Source organism: Phyllobates terribilis, unplaced genomic scaffold, assembly GCF_046119375.1.
Source record: "Phyllobates terribilis strain yellow unplaced genomic scaffold, ASM4611937v1 Scaffold_4__5_contigs__length_816908805, whole genome shotgun sequence".
Classification (NCBI taxonomy): domain Eukaryota; kingdom Metazoa; phylum Chordata; class Amphibia; order Anura; family Dendrobatidae; genus Phyllobates; species Phyllobates terribilis.
Window position 1 is genome coordinate 11,680,782 of NW_027362764.1, and position 24,188 is coordinate 11,704,969.

At 53.0% G+C, this 24,188-nt stretch overlaps 1 protein-coding gene across 1 annotated transcript in view; it reads right to left on the minus strand.

Annotated features, from left to right (window-relative positions):
- The window catches only part of LOC141264133 (SCO-spondin-like), a 521,676-nt gene that overhangs the window by 354,107 nt on the left and 143,381 nt on the right, over positions 1–24,188 (minus strand). The window contains exons 19-26 of the mRNA XM_073676443.1: positions 14,718–14,772; positions 14,432–14,530; positions 13,198–13,416; positions 11,396–11,523; positions 11,027–11,168; positions 7,909–8,064; positions 7,503–7,692; positions 7,322–7,424 (exon numbers count right to left, since the gene is read on the minus strand). Coding sequence (XP_073532544.1) covers positions 7,322–7,424; positions 7,503–7,692; positions 7,909–8,064; positions 11,027–11,168; positions 11,396–11,523; positions 13,198–13,416; positions 14,432–14,530; positions 14,718–14,772 — 1,092 coding nt within the window. The remainder of the gene's footprint in view (positions 1–7,321; positions 7,425–7,502; positions 7,693–7,908; positions 8,065–11,026; positions 11,169–11,395; positions 11,524–13,197; positions 13,417–14,431; positions 14,531–14,717; positions 14,773–24,188) is intronic.

Below are 24,188 nucleotides of genomic sequence, written 5' to 3' on the forward strand. Positions count from 1 at the left end.
GAGGGCACTGGGAGTACCACTGTGCTTAGCACTGAGGGCACTGGGACTAACACTGTGCTTAGCACTGAGGGCACTGGGACTAACACTGTGCTTAGCACTGAGGGCACTGGGACTAACACTGTGCTTAGCACTGAGGGCACTGGGACTAACACTGTGCTTAGCACTGAGGGCACTGGGACAAACACTGTGCTTAGCACTGAGGGCACTGGGACTAACACTGTGCTTAGCACTGAGGGCACTGGGACTAACACTGTGCTTAGCACTGAGGGCACTGGGACTAACACTGTGCTTAGCACTGAGGGCACTGGGACTAACACTGTGCTTAGCACTGAGGGCACTGGGACTAACACTGTGCTTAGCACTGAGGGCACTGGGACTAACACTGTGCTTAGCACTGAGGGCACTGGGACTAACACTGTGCTTAGCACTGAGGGCACTGGGACAAACACTGTGCTTAGCACTGAGGGCACTGGGACTAACACTGTGCTTAGCACTGAGGGCACTGGGACTAACACTGTGCTTAGCACTGAGGGCACTGGAACTAACACTGTGCTTAGCACTGAGGGCACTGGAACTAACACTGTGCTTAGCACTGAGGGCACTGGGACTAACACTGTGCTTAGCACTGAGGGCACTGGGACAAACACTGTGCTTAGCACTGAGGGCACTGGGACAAACACTGTGCTTAGCACTGAGGGCACTGGGACTAACACTGCGCTTAGCACTGAGGGCACTGGGACTAACACTGTGCTTAGCACTGAGGACACTGGGACTAACACTGTGCTTAGCACTGAGGGCACTGGGACAAACACTGTGCTTAGCACTGAGGGCACTGGGACTAACACTGCGCTTAGCACTGAGGGCACTGGGACTAACACTGTGCTTAGCACTGAGGGCACTGGGACTAACACTGTGCTTAGCACTGAGGGCACTGGGACTAACACTGTGCTTAGCACTGAGGGCACTGGGACAAACACTGTGCTTAGCACTGAGGGCACTGGGACTAACACTGCGCTTAGCACTGAGGGCACTGGGACTAACACTGTGCTTAGCACTGAGGGCACTGGGACTAACACTGCGCTTAGCACTGAGGGCACTGGGACTAACACTGCGCTTAGCACTGAGGGCACTGGAACTAACACTGTGCTTAGCACTGAGGGCACTGGGAGTACCACTGTGCTTAGCACTGAGGGCACTGGAACTAACACTGTGCTTAGCACTGAGGGCACTGGGAGTAACACTGTGCTTAGCACTGAGGGCACTGGGACTAACACTGTGCTTAGCACTGAGGGCACTGGGACTAACACTGTGCTTAGCACTGAGGGCACTGGGACTAACACTGTGCTTAGCACTGAGGGCACTGGGACTAACACTGTGCTTAGCACTGAGGGCACTGTGACTAACACTGTGCTTAGCACTGAGGGCACTGGGACTAACACTGTGCTTAGCACTGAGGGCACTGGAACTAACACTGTGCTTAGCACTGAGGGCACTGGAACTAACACTGTGCTTAGCACTGAGGGCACTGGGAGTAACACTGTGCTTAGCACTGAGGACACTGGGACTAACACTGTGCTTAGCACTGAGGGCACTGGGACTAACACTGTGCTTAGCACTGAGGGCACTGGGACTAACACTGTGCTTAGCACTGAGGGCACTGGAACTAACACTGTGCTTAGCACTGAGGGCACTGGGACTAACACTGTGCTTAGCACTGAGGGCACTGGGACTAACACTGTGCTTAGCACTGAGGGCACTGGGACTACCACTGTGCTTAGCACTGAGGGCACTGGGACAAACACTGTGCTTAGCACTGAGGGCACTGGGACTAACACTGTGCTTAGCACTGAGGGCACTGGGACTAACACTGTGCTTAGCACTGAGGGCACTGGGACTAACACTGTGCTTAGCACTGAGGGCACTGGGACTAACACTGTGCTTAGCACTGAGGACACTGGAACTAACACTGTGCTTAGCACTGAGGGCACTGGGACTAACACTGTGCTTAGCACTGAGGGCACTGGGACTAACACTGTGCTTAGCACTGAGGACACTGGGAGTAACACTGTGCTTAGCACCGAGGGCACTGGGACTAACACTGTGCTTAGCACTGAGGGCACTGGGACTAACATTGTGCTTAGCACTGAGGACACTGGGAGTAACACTGTGCTTAGCACTGAGGACACTGGGACTAACACTGTGCTTAGCACTGAGGGCACTGGGACTAACACTGTGCTTAGCACTGAGGGCACTGGGACTAACACTGTGCTTAGCACTGAGGGCACTGGAACTAACACTGTGCTTAGCACTGAGGGCACTGGAACTAACACTGTGCTTAGCACTGAGGGCACTGGAACTAACACTGTGCTTAGCACTGAGGACACTGGGAGTAACACTGTGCTTAGCACTGAGGGCACTGGAACTAACACTGTGCTTAGCACTGAGGGCACTGGGAGTACCAATGTGCTTAGCACTGAGGGCACTGGAACTAACACTGTGCTTAGCACTGAGGGCACTGGGAGTAACACTGTGCTTAGCTCTGAGGGCACTGGAACTAACACTGTGCTTAGCACTGACGGCACTGGAACTAACACTGTGCTTAGCACTGAGGGCACTGGAACTAACACTGTGCTTAGCACTGAGGACACTGGGACTAACACTGTGCTTAGCACTGACGGCACTGGGAGTAACACTGTGCTTAGCACTGAGGGCACTGGGACTAACACTGTGCTTAGCACTGAGGGCACTGGGAGTAACACTGTGCTTAGCACTGAGGGCACTGGGAGTACCACTGTGCTTAGCACTGAGGGCACTGGAACTAACACTGTGCTTAGCACTGAGGGCACTGGAACTAACACTGTGCTTAGCACTGAGGGCACTGGAACTAACACTGTGCTTAGCACTGAGGGCACTGGAACTAACACTGTGCTTAGCACTGAGGACACTGGGAGTAACACTGTGCTTAGCACTGAGGGCACTGGGACTAACACTGTGCTTAGCACTGAGGACACTGGAACTAACACTGTGCTTAGCACTGAGGGCACTGGAACTAACACTGTGCTTAGCACTGAGGGCACTGGGAGTACCAATGTGCTTAGCACTGAGGGCACTGGAACTAACACTGTGCTTAGCACTGAGGGCACTGGGAGTAACACTGTGCTTAGCTCTGAGGGCACTGGAACTAACACTGTGCTTAGCACTGACGGCACTGGAACTAACACTGTGCTTAGCACTGAGGGCACTGGAACTAACACTGTGCTTAGCACTGAGGACACTGGGACTAACACTGTGCTTAGCACTGACGGCACTGGGAGTAACACTGTGCTTAGCACTGAGGGCACTGGGACTAACACTGTGCTTAGCACTGAGGGCACTGGGAGTAACACTGTGCTTAGCACTGAGGGCACTGGGAGTACCACTGTGCTTAGCACTGAGGGCACTGGAACTAACACTGTGCTTAGCACTGACGGCACTGGAACTAACACTGTGCTTAGCACTGAGGGCACTGGAACTAACACTGTGCTTAGCTCTGAGGGCACTGGGACTAACATTGTGCTTAGCACTGACGGCACTGGGAGTAACACTGTGCTTAGCACTGAGGGCACTGGGACTAACACTGTGCTTAGCACTGAGGGCACTGGGAGTAACACTGTGCTTAGCACTGAGGGCACTGGGAGTACCACTGTGCTTAGCACTGAGGGCACTGGAACTAACACTGTGCTTAGCACTGAGGGCACTGGGAGTACCAATGTGCTTAGCACTGAGGGCACTGGAACTAACACTGTGCTTAGCACTGAGGGCACTGGGAGTAACACTGTGCTTAGCTCTGAGGGCACTGGAACTAACACTGTGCTTAGCTCTGAGGGCACTGGAACTAACACTGTGCTTAGCACTGAGGGCACTGGGACTAACACTGTGCTTAGCACTGAGGGCACTGGAACTAACACTGTGCTTAGCACTGAGGGCACTGGAACTAACACTGTGCTTAGCACTGAGGACACTGGGACTAACACTGTGCTTAGCACTGAGGGCACTGGGAGTAACACTGTGCTTAGCACTGAGGACACTGGAACTAACACTGTGCTTAGCACTGAGGGCACTGGGACTAACACTGTGCTTAGCACTGAGGGCACTGGGACTAACACTGTGCTTAGCACTGAGGGCACTGGGACTAACACTGTGCTTAGCACTGAGGGCACTGGGACTAACACTGTGCTTAGCACTGAGGGCACTGGGACAAACACTGTGCTTAGCACTGAGGGCACTGGGACTAACACTGTGCTTAGCACTGAGGGCACTGGGACTAACACTGTGCTTAGCACTGAGGGCACTGGGACTAACACTGTGCTTAGCACTGAGGACACTGGGACTAACATTGTGCTTAGCACTGAGGGCACTGGGACTAACACTGTGCTTAGCACTGAGGGCACTGGGACTAACACTGTGCTTAGCACTGAGGGCACTGGGACTAACACTGTGCTTAGCACTGAGGACACTGGAACTAACACTGTGCTTAGCACTGAGGGCACTGGGACTAACACTGTGCTTAGCACTGAGGGCACTGGGACAAACACTGTGCTTAGCACTGAGGGCACTGGGACTAACACTGTGCTTAGCACTGAGGACACTGGGACTAACACTGTGCTTAGCACCGAGGACACTGGGAGTAACACTGTGCTTAGCACCGAGGGCACTGGGAGTAACACTGTGCTTAGCACCGAGGGCACTGGGACTAACACTGTGCTTAGCACTGAGGACACTGGGAGTAACACTGTGCTTAGCACTGAGGGCACTGGGACTAACACTGTGCTTAGCACTGAGGGCACTGGGACTAACACTGTGCTTAGCACTGAGGGCACTGGGACTAACACTGTGCTTAGCACCGAGGACACTGGGAGTAACACTGTGCTTAGCACCGAGGGCACTGGGACTAACACTGTGCTTAGCACCGAGGACACTGGAACTAACACTGTGCTTAGCACTGAGGGCACTGGGACTAACACTGTGCTTAGCACTGAGGGCACTGGGACTAACACTGTGCTTAGCACTGAGGGCACTGGGACAAACACTGTGCTTAGCACTGAGGGCACTGGGACTAACACTGTGCTTAGCACTGAGGGCACTGGGACTAACACTGTGCTTAGCACTGAGGGCACTGGGACTAACACTGTGCTTAGCACTGAGGACACTGGGACTAACATTGTGCTTAGCACTGAGGGCACTGGGACTAACACTGTGCTTAGCACTGAGGGCACTGGGACTAACACTGTGCTTAGCACTGAGGGCACTGGGACTAACACTGTGCTTAGCACTGAGGACACTGGAACTAACACTGTGCTTAGCACTGAGGGCACTGGGACTAACACTGTGCTTAGCACTGAGGGCACTGGGACAAACACTGTGCTTAGCACTGAGGGCACTGGGACTAACACTGTGCTTAGCACTGAGGGCACTGGGACTAACACTGTGCTTAGCACTGAGGGCACTGGGACTAACACTGTGCTTAGCACTGAGGACACTGGGACTAACACTGTGCTTAGCACTGAGGGCACTGGGACTAACACTGTGCTTAGCACTGAGGGCACTGGGACTAACACTGTGCTTAGCACTGAGGACACTGGGAGTAACACTGTGCTTAGCACTGAGGACACTGGGAGTAACATTGTGCTTAGCACTGAGGGCACTGGGACTAACACTGTGCTTAGCACTGAGGACACTGGCAGTAACACTGTGCTTAGCACTGAGGGCACTGGGAGTAACACTGTGCTTAGCGCTGAGGGCACTGGGACTAACACTGTGCTTAGCACTGAGGGCACTGGGACTAACACTGTGCTTAGCACTGAGGGCACTGGGACTAACACTGTGCTTAGCACTGAGGGCACTGGGAGTAACACTGTGCTTAGCGCTGAGGGCACTGGGACTAACACTGTGCTTAGCACTGAGGGCACTGGGACTAACACTGTGCTTAGCACTGAGGACACTGGGAGTAACACTGTGCTTAGCACTGAGGACACTGGGACTAACACTGTGCTTAGCACTGAGGACACTGGGAGTAACACTGTGCTTAGCACCGAGGGCACTGGGACTAACACTGTGCTTAGCACTGAGGGCACTGGGACTAACACTGTGCTTAGCACTGAGGGCACTGGGAGTAACACTGTGCTTAGCGCTGAGGGCACTGGGACTAACACTGTGCTTAGCACTGAGGGCACTGGGACTAACACTGTGCTTAGCGCTGAGGGCACTGGGACTAACACTGTGCTTAGCACTGAGGGCACTGGGACTAACACTGTGCTTAGCGCTGAGGGCACTGGGACTAACACTGTGCTTAGCACCGAGGACACTGGGAGTAACATTGTGCTTAGCACTGAGGGCACTGGGACTAACACTGTGCTTAGCACTGAGGGCACTGGGACTAACACTGTGCTTAGCGCTGAGGGCACTGGGACTAACACTGTGCTTAGCACCGAGGACACTGGGAGTAACACTGTGCTTAGCACTGAGGGCACTGGGACTAACACTGTGCTTAGCGCTGAGGGCACTGGGACTAACACTGTGCTTAGCACCGAGGACACTGGGAGTAACATTGTGCTTAGCACTGAGGGCACTGGGACTAACACTGTGCTTAGCGCTGAGGGCACTGGGACTAACACTGTGCTTAGCACTGAGGGCACTGGGACTAACACTGTGCTTAGCACTGAGGGCACTGGGACTAACACTGTGCTTAGCACTGAGGGCACTGGGAGTAACACTGTGCTTAGCGCTGAGGGCACTGGGACTAACACTGTGCTTAGCACTGAGGGCACTGGGACTAACACTGTGCTTAGCGCTGAGGGCACTGGGACTAACACTGTGCTTAGCACTGAGGGCACTGGGACTAACACTGTGCTTAGCGCTGAGGGCACTGGGACTAACACTGTGCTTAGCACTGAGGGCACTGGGACTAACACTGTGCTTAGCGCTGAGGGCACTGGGACTAACACTGTGCTTAGCACTGAGGACACTGGGAGTAACACTGTGCTTAGCACTGAGGACACTGGAACTAACACTGTGCTTAGCACTGAGGGCACTGGGACTAACACTGTGCTTAGCACTGAGGACACTGGAACTAACACTGTGCTTAGCACTGAGGACACTGGGACTAACACTGTGCTTAGCACTGAGGACACTGGGAGTAACACTGTGCTTAGCACTGAGGACACTGGAACTAACACTGTGCTTAGCACTGAGGGCACTGGGACTAACACTGTGCTTAGCACTGAGGACACTGGAACTAACACTGTGCTTAGCACTGACGACACTGAATGAAGTCATCACTCACCTGTAGTGTGGCGGGTGTACTAGGTGGTGGGGTGGGGCCCCCGGCCCAAGGTGGACTCTCTGCTCCGTGTGTGCTGACACCAGGGCGGCTCTCATTTTCCTTTCTGAGGAACAATGGAGAGCGGTAAGTGGGGCCTCTTCATCCTCCATCCTCCACCCTGGTTTGACTGTTCGCTCCTCACCTCCATGTGGTGTTGGGGCTGACAGTGCTGCGGATCCCGGACACACATCCCACCTCATCGGATCCATCAGCACAGTCCAGGTGACCGTCACATCGCTGCTCCACCTCAATGCAGCGACCGGAGGATCGGCAGTAGAACTGGGAACGATGGCAGCCCCACTTTGCTGGAGACAGAGGTGACGGGGCGGTACCTGCCCTCCGAGGGTGGGGAAGAGAATGATTATAATCTCCAGCTATCACCCCTTCATATTTCATCCTTATGCTATTAGTACGTACCCCCTCCCATTACAGTGCCCCTTGTGATGAGTGGGTATCATCAAGAGGATGGGGGGACTCTCTACTCTCTATCAACCCTGGCACTACACTCTGACCGATCCCCCCACAGATCCCAGATACAGTGACATTACCACAATAGATCTCATCTGACTGATCTCCACAATCATTGATTCCATTACAGACGACTCCGAGCGGCCCGGCCGGGACACAGTGACCATTGTGACACTGGAACTGCCCCACCTGACACTGGTCCCCGGGGCGCGAAGGTGCAGGGGGTCTGACCGGCACTGTAGGGAAAGAATGGGGGTCAGTGATAATAATGATAACAAGGGGGTCCTATCATTCACTCCACAGGGAATCGCAGTAAGGAGGTATATGGAGACACGTGATATTCTGTAATAATGGGCAGCGGTTGGGGGCTGCCAACAGATCATCACCTGATCACATCCCTCACTGATTAGCTACAGAGGACACACAGAACACCCCTCTCTGGAGGACCCCAGAGTCCCTCTCTCCCTCATAGAGGACCTGAACATCTCTCACTCCCACTCTCACATTCTGAAGGACCCCCTAGTCTCTGTCCTGATCTGGAGGATCTGAATGTCCCCATCTCTTGAGCACCCAAGCATCTCTCTCTCTGCACGACTCGGGCATCTATTTCTCTCTCTGGAGGATCTGAGTGTCTCTCCCCCTATGGAGGACCCGAGTGTCTCTCCCCCTCTGGAGGACCTGAGTGTCTCTCCCCCTCTGGAGGACCTGAGTGTCTCTTCCCCTCTGGAGGAACCGAGTGCCTATCCCACTCTGGAGGACCCAAAAGTCTCTCCCGAGATGGAGGACCCAAGAGTCTCTTCCACTCTGGAGGACCAAAGAGTCTCTCCCACTCTGGAGGACCCAAGAGTCTCTCCCACTCTGGAGGACCCGAGTGTCTCTCCCCCTATGGAGGACCCGAGTGTCTCTCCCCCTCTGGAGGACCTGAGTGTCTCTCCCCCTCTGGAGGACCTGAGTGTCTCTCCCCCTCTGGAGGACCTGAGTGTCTCTTCCCCTCTGGAGGAACCGAGTGCCTATCCCACTCTGGAGGACCCAAAAGTCTCTCCCGAGATGGAGGACCCAAGAGTCTCTTCCACTCTGGAGGACCAAAGAGTCTCTCCCACTCTGGAGGACCCAAGAGTCTCTCCCACTCTGGAGGACCCGAGTGTCTCTCCCCCTATGGAGGACCCGAGTGTCTCTCCCCCTCTGGAGGACCTGAGTGTCTCTTCCCCTCTGGAGGAACCGAGTGCCTATCCCACTCTGGAGGACCCAAAAGTCTCTCCCGAGATGGAGGACCCAAGAGTCTCTTCCACTCTGGAGGACCAAAGAGTCTCTCCCACTCTGGAGGACCCAAGAGTCTCTCCCACTCTGGAGGACCCAAGAGTCTCTCCCACTCTGGAGGACCCAAGAGTCTCTCCCACTCTGGAGGACCCAAGAGTCTCTCCCACTCTGGAGGACCCAAGAGTCTCTCCCACTCTGGAGGACCCAAGAGTCTCTCCCACTCTGGAGGACCCAAGAGTCTCTCCCACTCTGGAGGACCCAAGAGTCTCTCCCACTCTGGAGGACCCAAGAGTCTCTCCCACTCTGGAGGACCCGAGTGTCTCTCCCCCTATGGAGGACCCGAGTGTCTCTCCCCCTCTGGAGGACCTGAGTGTCTCTTCCCCTCTGGAGGAACCGAGTGCCTATCCCACTCTGGAGGACCCAAAAGTCTCTCCCGAGATGGAGGACCCAAGAGTCTCTTCCACTCTGGAGGACCAAAGAGTCTCTCCCACTCTGGAGGACCCAAGAGTCTCTCCCACTCTGGAGGACCCAAGAGTCTCTCCCACTCTGGAGGACCCAAGAGTCTCTCCCACTCTGGAGGACCCAAGAGTCTCTCCCACTCTGGAGGACCCAAGAGTCTCTCCCACTCTGGAGGACCCAAGAGTCTCTCCCACTCTGGAGGACCCAAGAGTCTCTCCCACTCTGGAGGACCCAAGAGTCTCTCCCACTCTGGAGGACCCAAGAGTCTCTCCCACTCTGGAGGACCCAAGAGTCTCTCCCACTCTGGAGGACCCAAGAGTCTCTCCCACTCTGGAGGACCCAAGAGTCTCTCCCACTCTGGAGGACCCAAGAGTCTCTCCCACTCTGGAGGACCCAAGAGTCTCTCCCACTCTGGAGGACCAAGAGTCTCTCCCACTCTGGAGGACCCAAGAGTCTCTCCCACTCTGGAGGACCCAAGTGTCTCTCCCCCTCTGGAGGACCTGAGTGTCTCTTCCCCTCTGGAGGAACCGAGTGCCTATCCCACTCTGGAGGACCCAAAAGTCTCTCCCGAGATGGAGGACCCAAGAGTCTCTCCCACTCTGGAGGACCCAAGAGTCTCTCCCACTCTGGAGGACCCAAGAGTCTCTCCCACTCTGGAGGACCCAAGAGTCTCTCCCACTCTGGAGGACCCAAGAGTCTCTCCCACTCTGGAGGACCCAAGAGTCTCTCCCACTCTGGAGGACCCAAGAGTCTCTCCCACTCTGGAGGACCCAAGAGTCTCTCCCACTCTGGAGGACCCAAGAGTCTCTCCCACTCTGGAGGACCCAAGAGTCTCTCCCACTCTGGAGGACCCAAGAGTCTCTCCCACTCTGGAGGACCCAAGAGTCTCTCCCACTCTGGAGGACCCAAGAGTCTCTCCCACTCTGGAAGACCCAAGAGTCTCTCCCACTCTGGAAGACCCAAGAGTCTCTCCCACTCTGGAAGACCCAAGAGTCTCTCCCACTCTGGAAGACCCAAGAGTCTCTCCCACTCTGGAAGACCCAAGAGTCTCTCCCACTCTGGAAGACCCAAGAGTCTCTCCCACTCTGGAAGACCCAAGAGTCTCTCCCACTCTGGAAGACCCAAGAGTCTCTCCCACTCTGGAAGACCCAAGAGTCTCTCCCACTCTGGAGGACCAAGAGTCTCTCCCACCATGGAGGACCCGAGTTTCTCTCCCTCTCAGGAGGACCTGAACATCTCTTTCTCTTTGGAAGACCCAACGAGCATCTCTCCTTTTCTGGAGAACATGAGTGTCTAGCTCTCTGGAGGACCTGATATGAGCCCTTCAATAAACTAAACATCTTATTGATTTTGGTGAGGATTGTGTAATGCCTGGTGTCTCCTCTGGAGGCGCTGTAACTTTTTGGCAGCCCTCATATGATGTCATGTGACCCCCTCGTGCCTTCCCCACTGGTTCATAGCTCTGCCCACAGGACTTTTTACCTTCTCCGCAGCCCAGCAGCTCCAGGCGCATGAATATTCTGCCGTGATAATCCTGTGGAAGGATCCGGATATACTGAGCGCTGATCACCGCCTCAAAGCTTGTGGCAACAGGTGTGGAGCCATCGAAGTTACCCTGGAAAATCTACAATGGGGAGAACACAAGTCACTGACAGCGAATGGAGCCGGGGTGACACAGATGTCCACCATGCTGCACCTTCCCACCGCTCTCCCCATTTGCATCCTGCTCCCCTGATGATGATGTTCAGGACTTCACTCCCCAGTGGTCACTAATTCACACCAACAAAAAGGAGCAGCCACCTCTCCCTCCGCACAGTGAGGCGGCGGCTGTCTCCCGTCCGCGGCACACACCTTGGTCTTCGGCTCACGGTCGCTCTTTATCTCCGTGTAGTTGTACCAGATCTTCTGATCGATGCTGAACTGAACTTCAAAACTGGTTACAAAGTAATCCGAGGAGCCGGCGCCCTGCGTCACGATCCCTGAAACACCAAACTATCTCATGTAACGGCTGACACCTGAGAGCACACGAAGAGGAGCAAAATATAGAAGGAAGGAAAGACGCAGGTCCCATGTCACACGGCACAGGTCACATGACGCAGGTCACATGTCACACAATGCAGGTAACATGGCACAGGTCACATGACACAGGTTATACGGCACAGGTCACATGACACAGGTTACACGGCACAGGTTACACGGCACAGGTCACATGTTGCACAATACAGGTCACATGACGCAGGTCACATGTCACACAATGCAGGTCACACCGCACAGGTCACATGACGCAGGTCACACTGCACAAGTCACGTGACGCAGGTCACATGGCACAGGTCACATGACCCACCTGTGGCTCAGGGCAGAAGTGAATATGTAGTCCAAACATCAGTGGACAGAACTGAAGAAAAGTCATAAATAATGAACATAAAAGACAACAACAGAGGCCAAAAAAAGGATAACACATCAAAATATAAGATCCATGAGAAGGCGAGGAGAACAGAGAGAGAAGACGGAGGAAACGGAGAGAAAATGTCGAGAACAGATCAAGAAGAAGGGGAAAATAGAGAAAAAACAAGGGGAGAACAGAGAGAAGATGGGGAGAACAAAGCAACAAAGGGGAAAACAAAAAAATAAGGGGAGAACAAGGAGAGAATACAAAAGGTACACGGCGAGAACACCGGGAGAACACTGGAAAAACATGGCAAGAACATAGCGAGAATACAAGAAATATACGGCGAGCACACAGGGACAATACCGGAAGAACATGGTGAGAACATACGGAGAACACGGTGAGAACATAGGGAGAATACCGGAAGACCACGGCGAGAACATACGGAGAACACGGCGAGAACATAGGGAGAATACCGGAAGACCACGGCGAGAAGACCGTTGGTAGAACATAGGGAGAATACAAGAATTATATGGCAAGAATATAGGGAAACTACAAGAACATGGGGAAAACACAGGGAGAATACAAGAAGTACACAGCGAAAACACAGGGAGAATACTGGAAGACCACGGCGAGAACATACGGAGAACACGGTGAGAACATAGGGAGAATACCGGAAGACCACGGCGAGAACATACGGAGAACACGGTGAGAACATAGGGAGAATACCGGAAGACCGCGGCGAGAACATACGGAGAACACGGTGAGAACATAGGGAGAATACCGGAAGACCGCGGCGAGAACATACGGAGAACACGGTGAGAACATAGGGAGAATACCGGAAGACCGCGGCGAGAACATACGGAGAACACTGGAAGAATACGGCGAGAACATAGGGAGTATATAAGAATTACATGATGAGAACGCAGGGAGAACACCAAAATAACATGGGGAGAACAAAGGGAGAATAATGGAAAACCACGGCGAGAATATAGGGAGAATACTGCAAGAACATAGGAAGAATACAAGAAGTACACCACGAGAACACAGGGAAAATACCAGAAGAACATGGCGAGAACATAGAGAATAGAATACCAGAAGACCAAGGGGAAAATATAGGGTGAACACAGGGAACATAGGAAGAACATATGGAGAATATAGAAATAACAGGGAGAACATGGGAAAAACACTTGAAGAAAAAAGAAAATACATAGGGAAAAATTGGGAAGAACATAGAACACACAAGTATTTTCTCCATGTCAACTACCTGTAAGGTTCCATGGCTTTAGCAGGTCAATCTGGAGGTACGGTAACCTGGATGGAGGATTGGGGTAATCCTCCTCCTGGGGGCTCCACCCCTGATTCTCCACAGTCAGGGAGATGTGGTTGAGCTGTGCTGTGTATGCCGGGTGGTCAGTGACTTGTGAAGAGGATGTGAAGCTGCTGAGCGGTAGAAGTGAGATTCTCAGGGGTGTGTAACAATCACCTGTGAGGAGTAAGAGAGACCAGTGTATCTCAAGATCACAAGACTTTCTGCAGTCAATTATTAGGTGAGTAATTTGTGTGGGGATCAAATAGCGTTGGGCCTTAATAGCCCAAGTACCTGCACGCCACGTCTTCTGCCCTATATCTGACACTAGTTATGATGGTGGAACAGCACAACCTAGAGATGGACTGAGGAGAACTTAAAGCTGACAAGAAGAGAGCCTAGAGAAGATTAGAGAAGGCCGGAGGTGAACCTACAGCTGACCTGAAGATAACCTACCGATGGCCCAAATAGAATATATACGTGGATGGTGCATGGAAAGCCTATGAATGGTCCAAACAAGAGCTATAGATAGCCAACCCTGTGATGGCCTGAGGACAACCCAGAGATGGCCCGAGGAGAACCCAGAGATGGACCAAGGACAACCCAGTGATGGCCCGAGGAGAACCCAGAGATGGTCCGAGGAGAACCCAGAGAGGGCCCGAGGACAACCCAGAGAGGGCCCGAGGAGAACCCATAGATAGCCCGAGGACAACCCAGTGATGGCCCGAGGAGAACCCAGTGATGGCCGGAGGACAACCCAGAGATGGCCCGAGGACAACCCAGTGATGGCCCGAGGAGAACCCAGAGATGGCCCGAGGAGAACCCAGAGATGGCGCGAGGACAACCCAGAGATGGCCCGAGGACAACCCAGTGATGGTCCGAGGACAACCCAGAGATTGCCCAAGGACAACCCAGTGATGGCCCGAGTACAACCCAGAGATGGCCCGAGGACAACCCAGTGATGGCCCGAGGACAACCCAGAGATGGCCCGAGGACAACCCAGTGATGGCCCGAGGACAACCCAGAGATGGCCCGAGGACAACCCAGTGATGGCCCGAGGACAACCCAGAGATGGCCCGAGGACAACCCAAAGATGGCCCGAGGAGAATATATGGTCATAACTAAAGCTATAGATAGATGAAATGGCAGAAGGCATAATGACGAGGATTACACCCAACCCAAGTACACTTACTTCCTGCCCCCGGCATGGGGTAGGTTACCAGGGCAGGGACAGCTGCACTTCCAGGCAGAGATGCAGGACTTGGGTTGGCAGTTTCAGATCCGTAAGGAGCTGAAAAAACAAATGAATGCTGCATAAATATGTGCCCCCCTCTAAATTGCATAGGTCATGTAATCTTAGAGAATGATAAGTGATGAGTGTATGGTGACGGCGGAGAGTGCGAGGGACTGAATACACAGAGACATCATGAACTTTATGAAAATATGTAATGCAGCTGATCATAAAAGCAAGGACTGACCGGACTCAGAGCAGAAGCAGCAGACGTCCCCTGATCCCTGCACCAGGAACTGACCCTGGAAGATAAATCACACAAGGAATGGCCATAATGTGAGGAGAGGAACCTCTGTTCTATGTCAGGAGAGGAGGAGCCTCTGTTCTGTGTGAGGAGAGGAGGAGCCTCTGCTCTGTGTGAGGAGAGGAGGAGCCTCTGTTCTATGTGAGGAGAGGAGGAGCCTCTGTTCTGTGTGAGGAGAGGAGGAGCCTCTGTTCTGTGTGAGGAGAGGAGGAGCCTCTGTTCTGTGTGAGGAGAGGAGGAGCCTCTGCTCTGTGTCAGGAGAGGAGGAGCCTCTGCTCTGTGTGAGGAGAGGAGGAGCCTCTGTTCTGTGTCAGGAGAGGAGGAGCCTCTGTTCTGTGTCAGGAGAGGAGGAGCCTCTGTTCTGTGTCAGGAGAGGAGGAGCCTCTGTTCTGTGTCAGGAGAGGAGGAGCCTCTGTTCTGTGTCAGGAGAGGAGGAGCCTCTGTTCTGTGTGAGGAGAGGAGGAGCCTCTGCTCTGTGTCAGGAGAGGAGGAGCCTCTGTTCTGTGTGAGGAGAGGAGGAGCCTCTGTTCTGTGTGAGGAGAGGAGGAGCCTCTGTTCTGTGTGAGGAGAGGAGGAGCCTCTGCTCTGTGTGAGGAGAGAAGGAGCCTCTGTTCTGTGTCAGGAGAGGAGGAGCCTCTGTTCTGTGTGAGGAGAGGAGGAGCCTCTGTTCTGTGTGAGGAGAGGAGGAGCCTCTGCTCTGTGGGAGGAGAGGAGGAGCCTGTTCTGTGGGAGGAGAGGAGCAGCCTCTGTTCTGTGTGAGGAGAGGAGGAGCCTCTGTTCTGTGTGAGGAGAGGAGGAGCCTCTGTTCTGTGTGAGGAGAGGAGGAGCCTCTGTTCTGTGTGAGGAGAGGAGGAGCCTCTGTTCTGTGTGAGGAGAGGAGGAGCCTCTGCTCTGTGTGAGGAGAGGAGCCTCTGTTCTGTGCGAGGAGAGGAGGAGCCTCTGTTCTGTGTGAGGAGAGGAGGAGCCTCTGTTCTGTGGGAGGAGAGGAGGAGCCTCTGTTCTGTGGGAGGAGAGGAGGAGCCTCTGCTCTGTGGGAGGACAGGAGGAGCCTCTGTGCTGTGTGAGGAGAGGAGCCTCTGTTCTGTGTGAGGAGAGGAGGAGCCTCTGTTCTGTGTGAGGAGAGGAGGAGCCTCTGTTCTGTGTGAGGAGAGGAGCCTCTGTTCTGTGTCAGGAGAGGAAGAGCCTCTGTTCTGTGTGAGGAGAGGAGGAGCCTCTGTTCTGTGTGAGGAGAGGAGGAGCCTCTGTTCTGTGTCAGGAGAGGAGCCTCTGTTCTGTGTCAGGAGAGGAGGAGCCTCTGTTTTGTGTGAGGAGAGGAGGAGCCTCTGTTCTGTATGAGGAGAGGAGGAGCCTCTGTTCTGTGTGAGGAGAGGAGGAGCCTCTGTTCTGTGTCAGGAGAGGAGGAGCCTCTGTTCTGTGTGAGGAGAGGAGGAGCCTCTGTTTTGCGTGAGGAGAGGCGTGTGGCGCCCTGCTGCGCATTGGTGCCACAGAACACCAGAAGGGTGCATGGATGGACTTCTCCACAAGAGGCCCTCACTACATTCACACACCTCCACCCTACCACCTCAGACCAGCAGAGGGAGCCCGTTAGGGATATATATAGGGAGGGTGGAGCCAGGTAGCTCAGTTCTAGTTTAGAGTTTAGTGTGCTCAGTGAGAGAGCAGCACGCAGGCTGCTGTGTGAGGCAAGGTGAGGCCTACAGCACGTGTGAAAGCCTAGTGAGGGCCCTGAGTGTGGCCGAAGGCGAGAGGAGAAGGAAGAAGCAGCGAGGGAGCAGAGGAGCATACCAGGCTCACCCCGATATATATACCGGACACCGGGTCTGCGCCTACAGGGACCCTTTACACCCAGTAGGAATCACCGGAACCCCTGGAGGACTACAGGTCCCAGGTTCACCAAACGCTGATTACAGTACCAGGACTAGGAGTCATGGAGGCCCCAGCGTCCAGGGAGAGTGATCTCCAAGAGAAGTCCCTACCACCAGGTCAGCAGGTGCAAAGCGAGACAGTAACCAAGCTAGGCCTAGCTCCAGGCAGGTCAGAAGCTTAGCGAGTAAAGCCACGGATCAGGAGGCCCTATACCCGCTAACTGGGGAGAGTCCAAAAGTGCGCCCTTCGTCCGGAGTACCCTGGACCGTGCCTGCACCATCACCAGTAAAGGTACTGAAGCTTATCCCCGTTTGAGTGTTCGTCTTTCCTCCGGGACCATCCTGCCGTCTCTCCCCTGCACCACCATCCATTACACCCCACGCTGCCCTGGAGCTAGCTCTACCTGTGGAGAGCCACACCATCCTTGCTGCAGTAACACCAGCTTCAGGGGACTGCTCCGCAGCGGCGGCACCCCTTAGCTGCATTCCACAGGTGGCGTCACGAACACTTTAAATCCCTTATAAATATCCCCCTTTTTACTTACCGCCCTGGGTCACGGACCGGGCCAGCCTCAGTGATATCCCCCACCGGCATACACCGACACCCGGCTGCCCAGCACCCCACGGCCCAGGGGGGGCGTCAGCCTTGGCGTCACGAACAGGATTCCGTGCCCATTGCCACCGGGTACTGTGCACCTTAAGAGACTGTAATACTCACTGTTGTGAAGTTTTCCCGCCATTCCCGAGATTTCTCGCAATTGTCCGCCATCTTCCTGTCGCTGCGCGGGAAGAAGAGGGGTGTAACCGCGGGAATCGGAGAGGTGTAACCGCTGGAAGCGCGCGAAGCCCAGGACACGCCCCGCCCCTGGCGTCGAACCAGGAAGCGTTAGGTCCTGGAAGGAGTCCAGAGGACGCTCTGACGTCAGACGCGAGCGACGCAAGGTCCTGGAAGAAGACCATCGTCCGCGGAGCTGCGGCCTACCTGATAAGAAAGTGAAGAAGGTAGGCTCCAGTTCACTAGGGGGGCGCAACCATGGCCGACGACCAGCAAGCCGCCGGAGCACCGGTTAACGCACTTGAGGCCCAACCTGCGCCCGGTGCTGCGCAGGCCGTAGCAGCCGCTCCGCCAGCAGGGGTCGTGACTCCATTGATACCCATGGCCCTGCGGTATATCCCTGGAGCGAAATGGCTTCCCCAGTATAATGGCAAACCAGACACCCTGTCCGGATTCAAGAGAAAAATATGCGGTGTGCTAGACATGTATTCTATGACTGATAAGCAGAGAGCCGCTGTGGTGCAGACCAAAAGTTTGGACACACCTTCTTATTTAAAGATTTTTCTGTATTTTCATGACTATGAAAATTGTACATTCACACTGAAGGCATCAAAACTATGAATTAACACATGTGGAATTATATACTTAACAAAAAAGTGTGAAACAACTGAAAATATGTCTTATATTCTAGGTTCTTCACAGTAGCCACCTTTTGCTTTGATGACTGCTTTGCACACTCTTGGCATTCTCTTGATGAGCTTCAAGTGGTAGTCACCGGAAATGGTTTTCACTTCACAGGTGTGCCCTGTCAGGTTTAATAAGTGGGATTTCTTGCCTTATAAATGGGGTTGGGACCATCAGTTGTGTTGTGCAGAAGTCTTATGGATACACAGCTGATAGTCCTACTGAATAGACTGTTAGAATTTGTATTATGGCAAGAAAAAAGCAGCTAAGTAAAGAAAAACGAGTCGCCATCATTACTTTAAGAAATGAAGGTCAGTCAGTGCGAAAAATTGGGAAAACTTTGAAAGTGTCCCCAAGTGCAGTTGCAAAAACCATCAAGCGCTACAAAGAAACTGGCTCACATGAGGACCGCCCCAGGAAAGGAAGACCAAGAGTCACCTCTGCTTCTGAGGATAAGTTTATCCGAGTCACCAGCCTCAGAAATCGCAGGTTAACAGCAGCTCAGATTAGAGACCAGGTCAATGCCACACAGAGTTCTAGCAGCAGACACATCTCTACAACAACTGTTAAGAGGAGACTTTGTGCAGCAGGCCTTCATGGTAAAATAGCTGCCAGGAAACCACTGCTAAGGACAGGCAACAAGCAGAAGAGACTTGTTGGGGCTAAAGAACACAAGGAATTGACATTGACAGTGTAAATCTGTGTTTTGGTCTGATGAGTCCAAATTTGAGATCTTTGGTTCCAAACTGTCACGGGTGTGTTGCCACGAAGATCGTCACGAGTACACAGCCTGACTTCTCGCAGCTGACTTGTTGGTGCTTTGTGTTTTCTCGGCAGTGTAGGAGTTAATTCTCTCTCTCTCTGGGCTAGCTGAGGTCCAGCCTCGCCCAGCTGCAATCAATGCTTCTTTAGTGAGACTCCTTTATATTCCTGCAGGTCTGTTTGGGAGGTGTCGGTGAAAGCTTTTCATTCAGACTTACAGAGCGGATCGTGGTGTTTGGAGTTGCTGAGATAAGTGTATTTGGAAGTGTTTTTTCCCTTTCCTCGCTTTATCATTTATCTCCTTTCCCGTTGGTGTTCCCTCTGTTGTAGTTGTGTAGAAGTTGTATGCAAGGTGGTTTTGGTTTTTCCCTTGTACTGTCTCGTTCGTCTAAATACTGTGTGTGGGCATATTATTTCTGGTTCCCTATTGTTGTGATCGGGGTCCTTCTCAGGACTAGATTACTTAGGTGCAGGGATCCTCAGGAGGTAGGGGTTACGCTGGCGGCCTGGACCTCTGTACCTTTAACAGTACCTCCAGGTTGAGGGGTTAGTCAGGGTCCCAGCTTAGGGTCAGCTTAGGCCCCCTACCTCCAGTATTCTGTGACAGTGTGACATTTTCACCGACCCACTTAGTTTTCTCCAGCTACCATGGATCCAGTAGCCGGTCTAGCTCGGCAGTTGCAGAGTTTGTCCATGGGGCTGGCGGACGTTAAGTCCAAGGTTTTGCATCCTCTGGAGCAAGCCGGACCAGAACCTAAAGTAGCTCTCCCTGACAAGTTCACTGGGGGGCGGGACAAGTTTTTTGTTTTCCGGGAGGCATGCAAATTGTACTTTCGGCTGCGGCCTCGGTCATCGGGCAGTGAAGAACAAAGGGTGGGAATTGTCATCTCGCTCCTACAAGGGGACCCTCAATCTTGGGCGTTCTCTCTTCCCCCAAGCTCCCCGGTTCTCCAGTCAGTGGATAGGTTTTTCGCTGCTCTGGGACTCGTATATGATGACCCAGATCGGATCTCCCTTGCTGAGTCTAAGTTACGTAGGATTCAGCAGGGAGATCATCCGGCGGAGGAATTCTGTTCGGAGTTCCGTAGGTGGGCCACGGACACCCAGTGGAATGACCCGGCTCTTAGGAGCCAGTTTTGTCATGGTTTATCCGACAAATTACAGGATGTGTTGGCACAGTATGACTCTCCCGCGTCACTGGAAGCCGCTATGGCCCTTGCTATTCGTGTTGACAGACGGCTTCGGGAGAGGTGCGGGATAACTCTACCCCCTGTAATGTCTCCACCTCCTACAAGGTCCCCTCATATGGTGGTTCCCCTGGTCAGTCCGGAGGAGCCTATGCAATTAGGAGGGACATCATTTCGGGGAAGGGGACCGGTGGTGTGCCATAAGACAGGAAGGTGTTTCCTCTGCGGGAAAAAGGGACATTTTATTGGGGGGTGTCCATCCCGTCCCTTGCAGAGTAAAGAGTCGTCGAAAAAACTGTTGATCCCAGGTTGTGTGGTGGACGGCAATCTGGGAGTAGGTATTTCGTCCCTAGGTTCGTCTCAGTTTCTCGTACCGGCGGAGGTGGTGGTGGGTACGAGAACTGAGAGGATATCTGTTCTTCTGGATAGTGGGGCCGGGGCTAATCTGGTTGATGCTCGGTTTGCCCGGGTTCAAGGTATGCGATTGAGTGAGTTGGCTAAACCCATCCCCATATTCTCGATCGATGCCAGGCCTCTCGGTCAGGGAAGTTTTTTGCAAGCTGTGCATGGTGTAAAACTTCAAGTGGGGGCAATACATAAAGAACTGTTGTCTTGCTACGTGTTGGAGGGTCTTCCCACTCCTATAGTGTTGGGCCTTCCTTGGTTAGCTAAGCATAACCCGGTTATTAATTGGCAAACCAGAGAGATAAGCCAATGGAGTAAATTCTGTAATAAAAACTGCATGAACACGGTCATCGGTGTGGTTACTCCTTGGGTCTTACCTCCATTTCTGGCGGACTTTGAGGATGTATTCTCGGAGAATGGGTGTCAGGAACTACCTCCTCATCGCGAGTATGACTGTTCTGTAAAACTGCTCCCTGAGGCCAAGTTACCTAAAGCTAGGTTGTATAACCTTTCTGGTCCTGAGAGGCAGGCCATGAAGGATTATATTTCTGAAAGTCTGGCTAAGGGGCATATTAGACCTTCATCTTCACCGGTGGCCGCGGGGTTCTTCTTTGTTAAGAAGAAAGATGGAGGCCTACGCCCTTGCCTGGATTTCCGTGAACTTAATCGGATTACGGTCCGAGATCCGTATCCGCTCCCACTTATTCCCGATCTCTTTAATCAGATCGTGGGCGCCAAATGGTTCTCTAAGTTGGATCTCAGGGGGGCGTACAATCTGATTAGGATGAAGGAGGGGGATGAGTGGAAGACGGCTTTTAACACTCCGGAGGGGCATTATGAGAACCTTGTCATGCCATTCGGTCTGACTAATGCCCCGGCGGTGTTTCAACACTTTGTTAATGATATTTTTCGCCACCTGGTGGGACAGTTTGTTGTCATATATCTGGATGATATCTTAATTTACTCGCCGGATCTGGTGTCTCATCAGGAGCACGTTAGACAGGTGTTACAGATCTTGCGGGATAATAAACTGTATGCCAAGTGGGAAAAGTGTGTGTTCGCCGTACAGGAACTCCAGTTTTTAGGCTTCCTGGTTTCAGCGTCCGGTTTTCGTATGGACCCTGGGAAAGTGCGGGCAGTTCTTGAGTGGGATCGGCCGGAGAATCTTAAGGCACTACAACGTTTCCTGGGGTTTGCTAACTATTACCGGAAGTTCATTCGTAATTTCTCGTCCATGGTTAAGCCTCTCACAGACATGACTAAAAAGGGGACGGATTTTTCTAGGTGGTCTGACAAGGCTTGTCAAGCATTCTCCTCCTTGAAAAAATGTTTTGCCTCGGCACCCATACTCATTCAACCTGATGCGTCTCAGCCATTCTTTGTAGAGGTAGACGCTTCCGAGGTAGGGGTGGGAGCAGTATTGTCACAGGGTTCGTCCCCTGGTAAGTGGCATCCGTGCGCCTTTTTCTCTAAAAAGTTGTCGTCCGCTGAGAGGAATTACGATGTCGGCAATAGGGAACTCTTGGCCATTAAGTTAGCTTTTGAGGAGTGGCGCCATTTTTTGGAGGGGGCAGTTCATCCGGTCACCGTCATCACCGATCACAAGAACCTGCTATATCTGGAGTCCGCTAAACGTCTGAATCCCAGACAAGCTAGGTGGTCATTGTTTTTTACCAGGTTTAATTTCGTCGTTACATATCGTCCTGGGTCTAAAAATGTAAAGGCGGATGCCTTATCTCGCAGTTTCCCTGGGGCCGGGAATACGGACGACCCGATTCCTATTCTTCAGGAGGGGGTGGTGGTTTCGGCAGTATGCTCTGAGCTGGAGGAGGAGATATTGGAGGCTCAGGGGGACGCCCCTGTTGGACCTTCGGGGAGACTGTTCGTTCCAGATCAGTTGCGACAAAAGGTGATCGAGGCACACCATAACTCAGTTTTTGCAGGACACCCGGGGAGTAAAGCAACTGTGGATCTCCTCTCGCGTCGGTTTTGGTGGCCTAACTTACATAAAGAGGTGGTAACTTTTGTCGCGTCCTGTGGGGTTTGTGCGCGCTCTAAGACCTCACATACCCGTCCGTCTGGGGCCCTCTTACCTTTGAAGATCCCGGAGCGTCCTTGGACTCATCTGTCTATGGACTTTATTACGGACCTCCCTCCGTCTTCGGGTAAAACGGTCATACTCGTTGTAGTGGACAGGTTCAGCAAGATGGCACATTTTATCGCTCTTCCGGCTCTCCCTAATGCTAAAACTCTTGCGCAGGTGTTCATTGGGGAGATTGTGAGGCTTCACGGGGTACCCTCCGAGGTGGTGTCTGATCGGGGGTCTCAGTTTGTGTCCAAGTTCTGGAAGGCGTTTTGTGCTCGGCGGGGGATGCATTTGTCATTCTCGTCGGCTTTTCATCCTCAGACCAATGGTCAGACGGAACGTATGAACCAGAGCTTGGAGACATATCTTCGGTGTTTTGTGTCAGAGAACCAGGAGGACTGGGCTTCTTTCCTACCTCTGGCAGAGTTTGCTCTCAATAATAGGCGGAGCGAGTCCACTGGTAAGTCCCCGTTTTTTGGGGCATATGGTTTTCACCCCCAGTTTTGTACTTTCAGTAGGGGGGGCTCTTCGGGGGTTCCGGAGGAGGAACGATTTTCCTCATCTCTCGCTTCAGTATGGAGAGGGGTGCTGAAGAATCTGAATACTATGGGGAACCGATACAAACGTATGGCTGATAGGAGGAGAGTGTCTGGTCCGGACCTAAGTGTGAACGATCAGGTATGGTTGTCTACCAGGAATATTAAACTTAAGGTTCCCTCCTGGAAACTGGGTCCCAGGTTCATCGGGCCGTACAGAATCAGTTCTGTTATTAATCCGGTGGCATTCCGTCTTGACCTCCCCCCTACGTTTAAAATTCACAACGTGTTTCACAGATCATTGCTTAAGAGGTATGTGGCGCCGGTGGTACCGTCACCTTTACCTCCCCCTCCTGTGGTTGTCAATGGTAACTTGGAGTTCCAGGTATCGAGGGTCATTGATTCACGCTTTAATCGCCGGTCCCTTCAGTACTTGGTTCATTGGAAGGGGTATGGTCCTGAGGAGAGGATGTGGGTTCCTGCATCGGATATTAACGCAGACCGATTAGTTCGGGCCTTCCACTCGACTCACCCGGATAAACCTGGCCCTGAGGGTCCGGAGGCTCCTCGTAGAAGGGGGGGTACTGTCACGGGTGTGTTGCCACGAAGATCGTCACGAGTACACAGCCTGACTTCTCGCAGCTGACTTGTTGGTGCTTTGTGTTTTCTCGGCAGTGTAGGAGTTAATTCTCTCTCTCTCTGGGCTAGCTGAGGTCCAGCCTCGCCCAGCTGCAATCAATGCTTCTTTAGTGAGACTCCTTTATATTCCTGCAGGTCTGTTTGGGAGGTGTCGGTGAAAGCTTTTCATTCAGACTTACAGAGCGGATCGTGGTGTTTGGAGTTGCTGAGATAAGTGTATTTGGAAGTGTTTTTTCCCTTTCCTCGCTTTATCATTTATCTCCTTTCCCGTTGGTGTTCCCTCTGTTGTAGTTGTGTAGAAGTTGTATGCAAGGTGGTTTTGGTTTTTCCCTTGTACTGTCTCGTTCGTCTAAATACTGTGTGTGGGCATATTATTTCTGGTTCCCTATTGTTGTGATCGGGGTCCTTCTCAGGACTAGATTACTTAGGTGCAGGGATCCTCAGGAGGTAGGGGTTACGCTGGCGGCCTGGACCT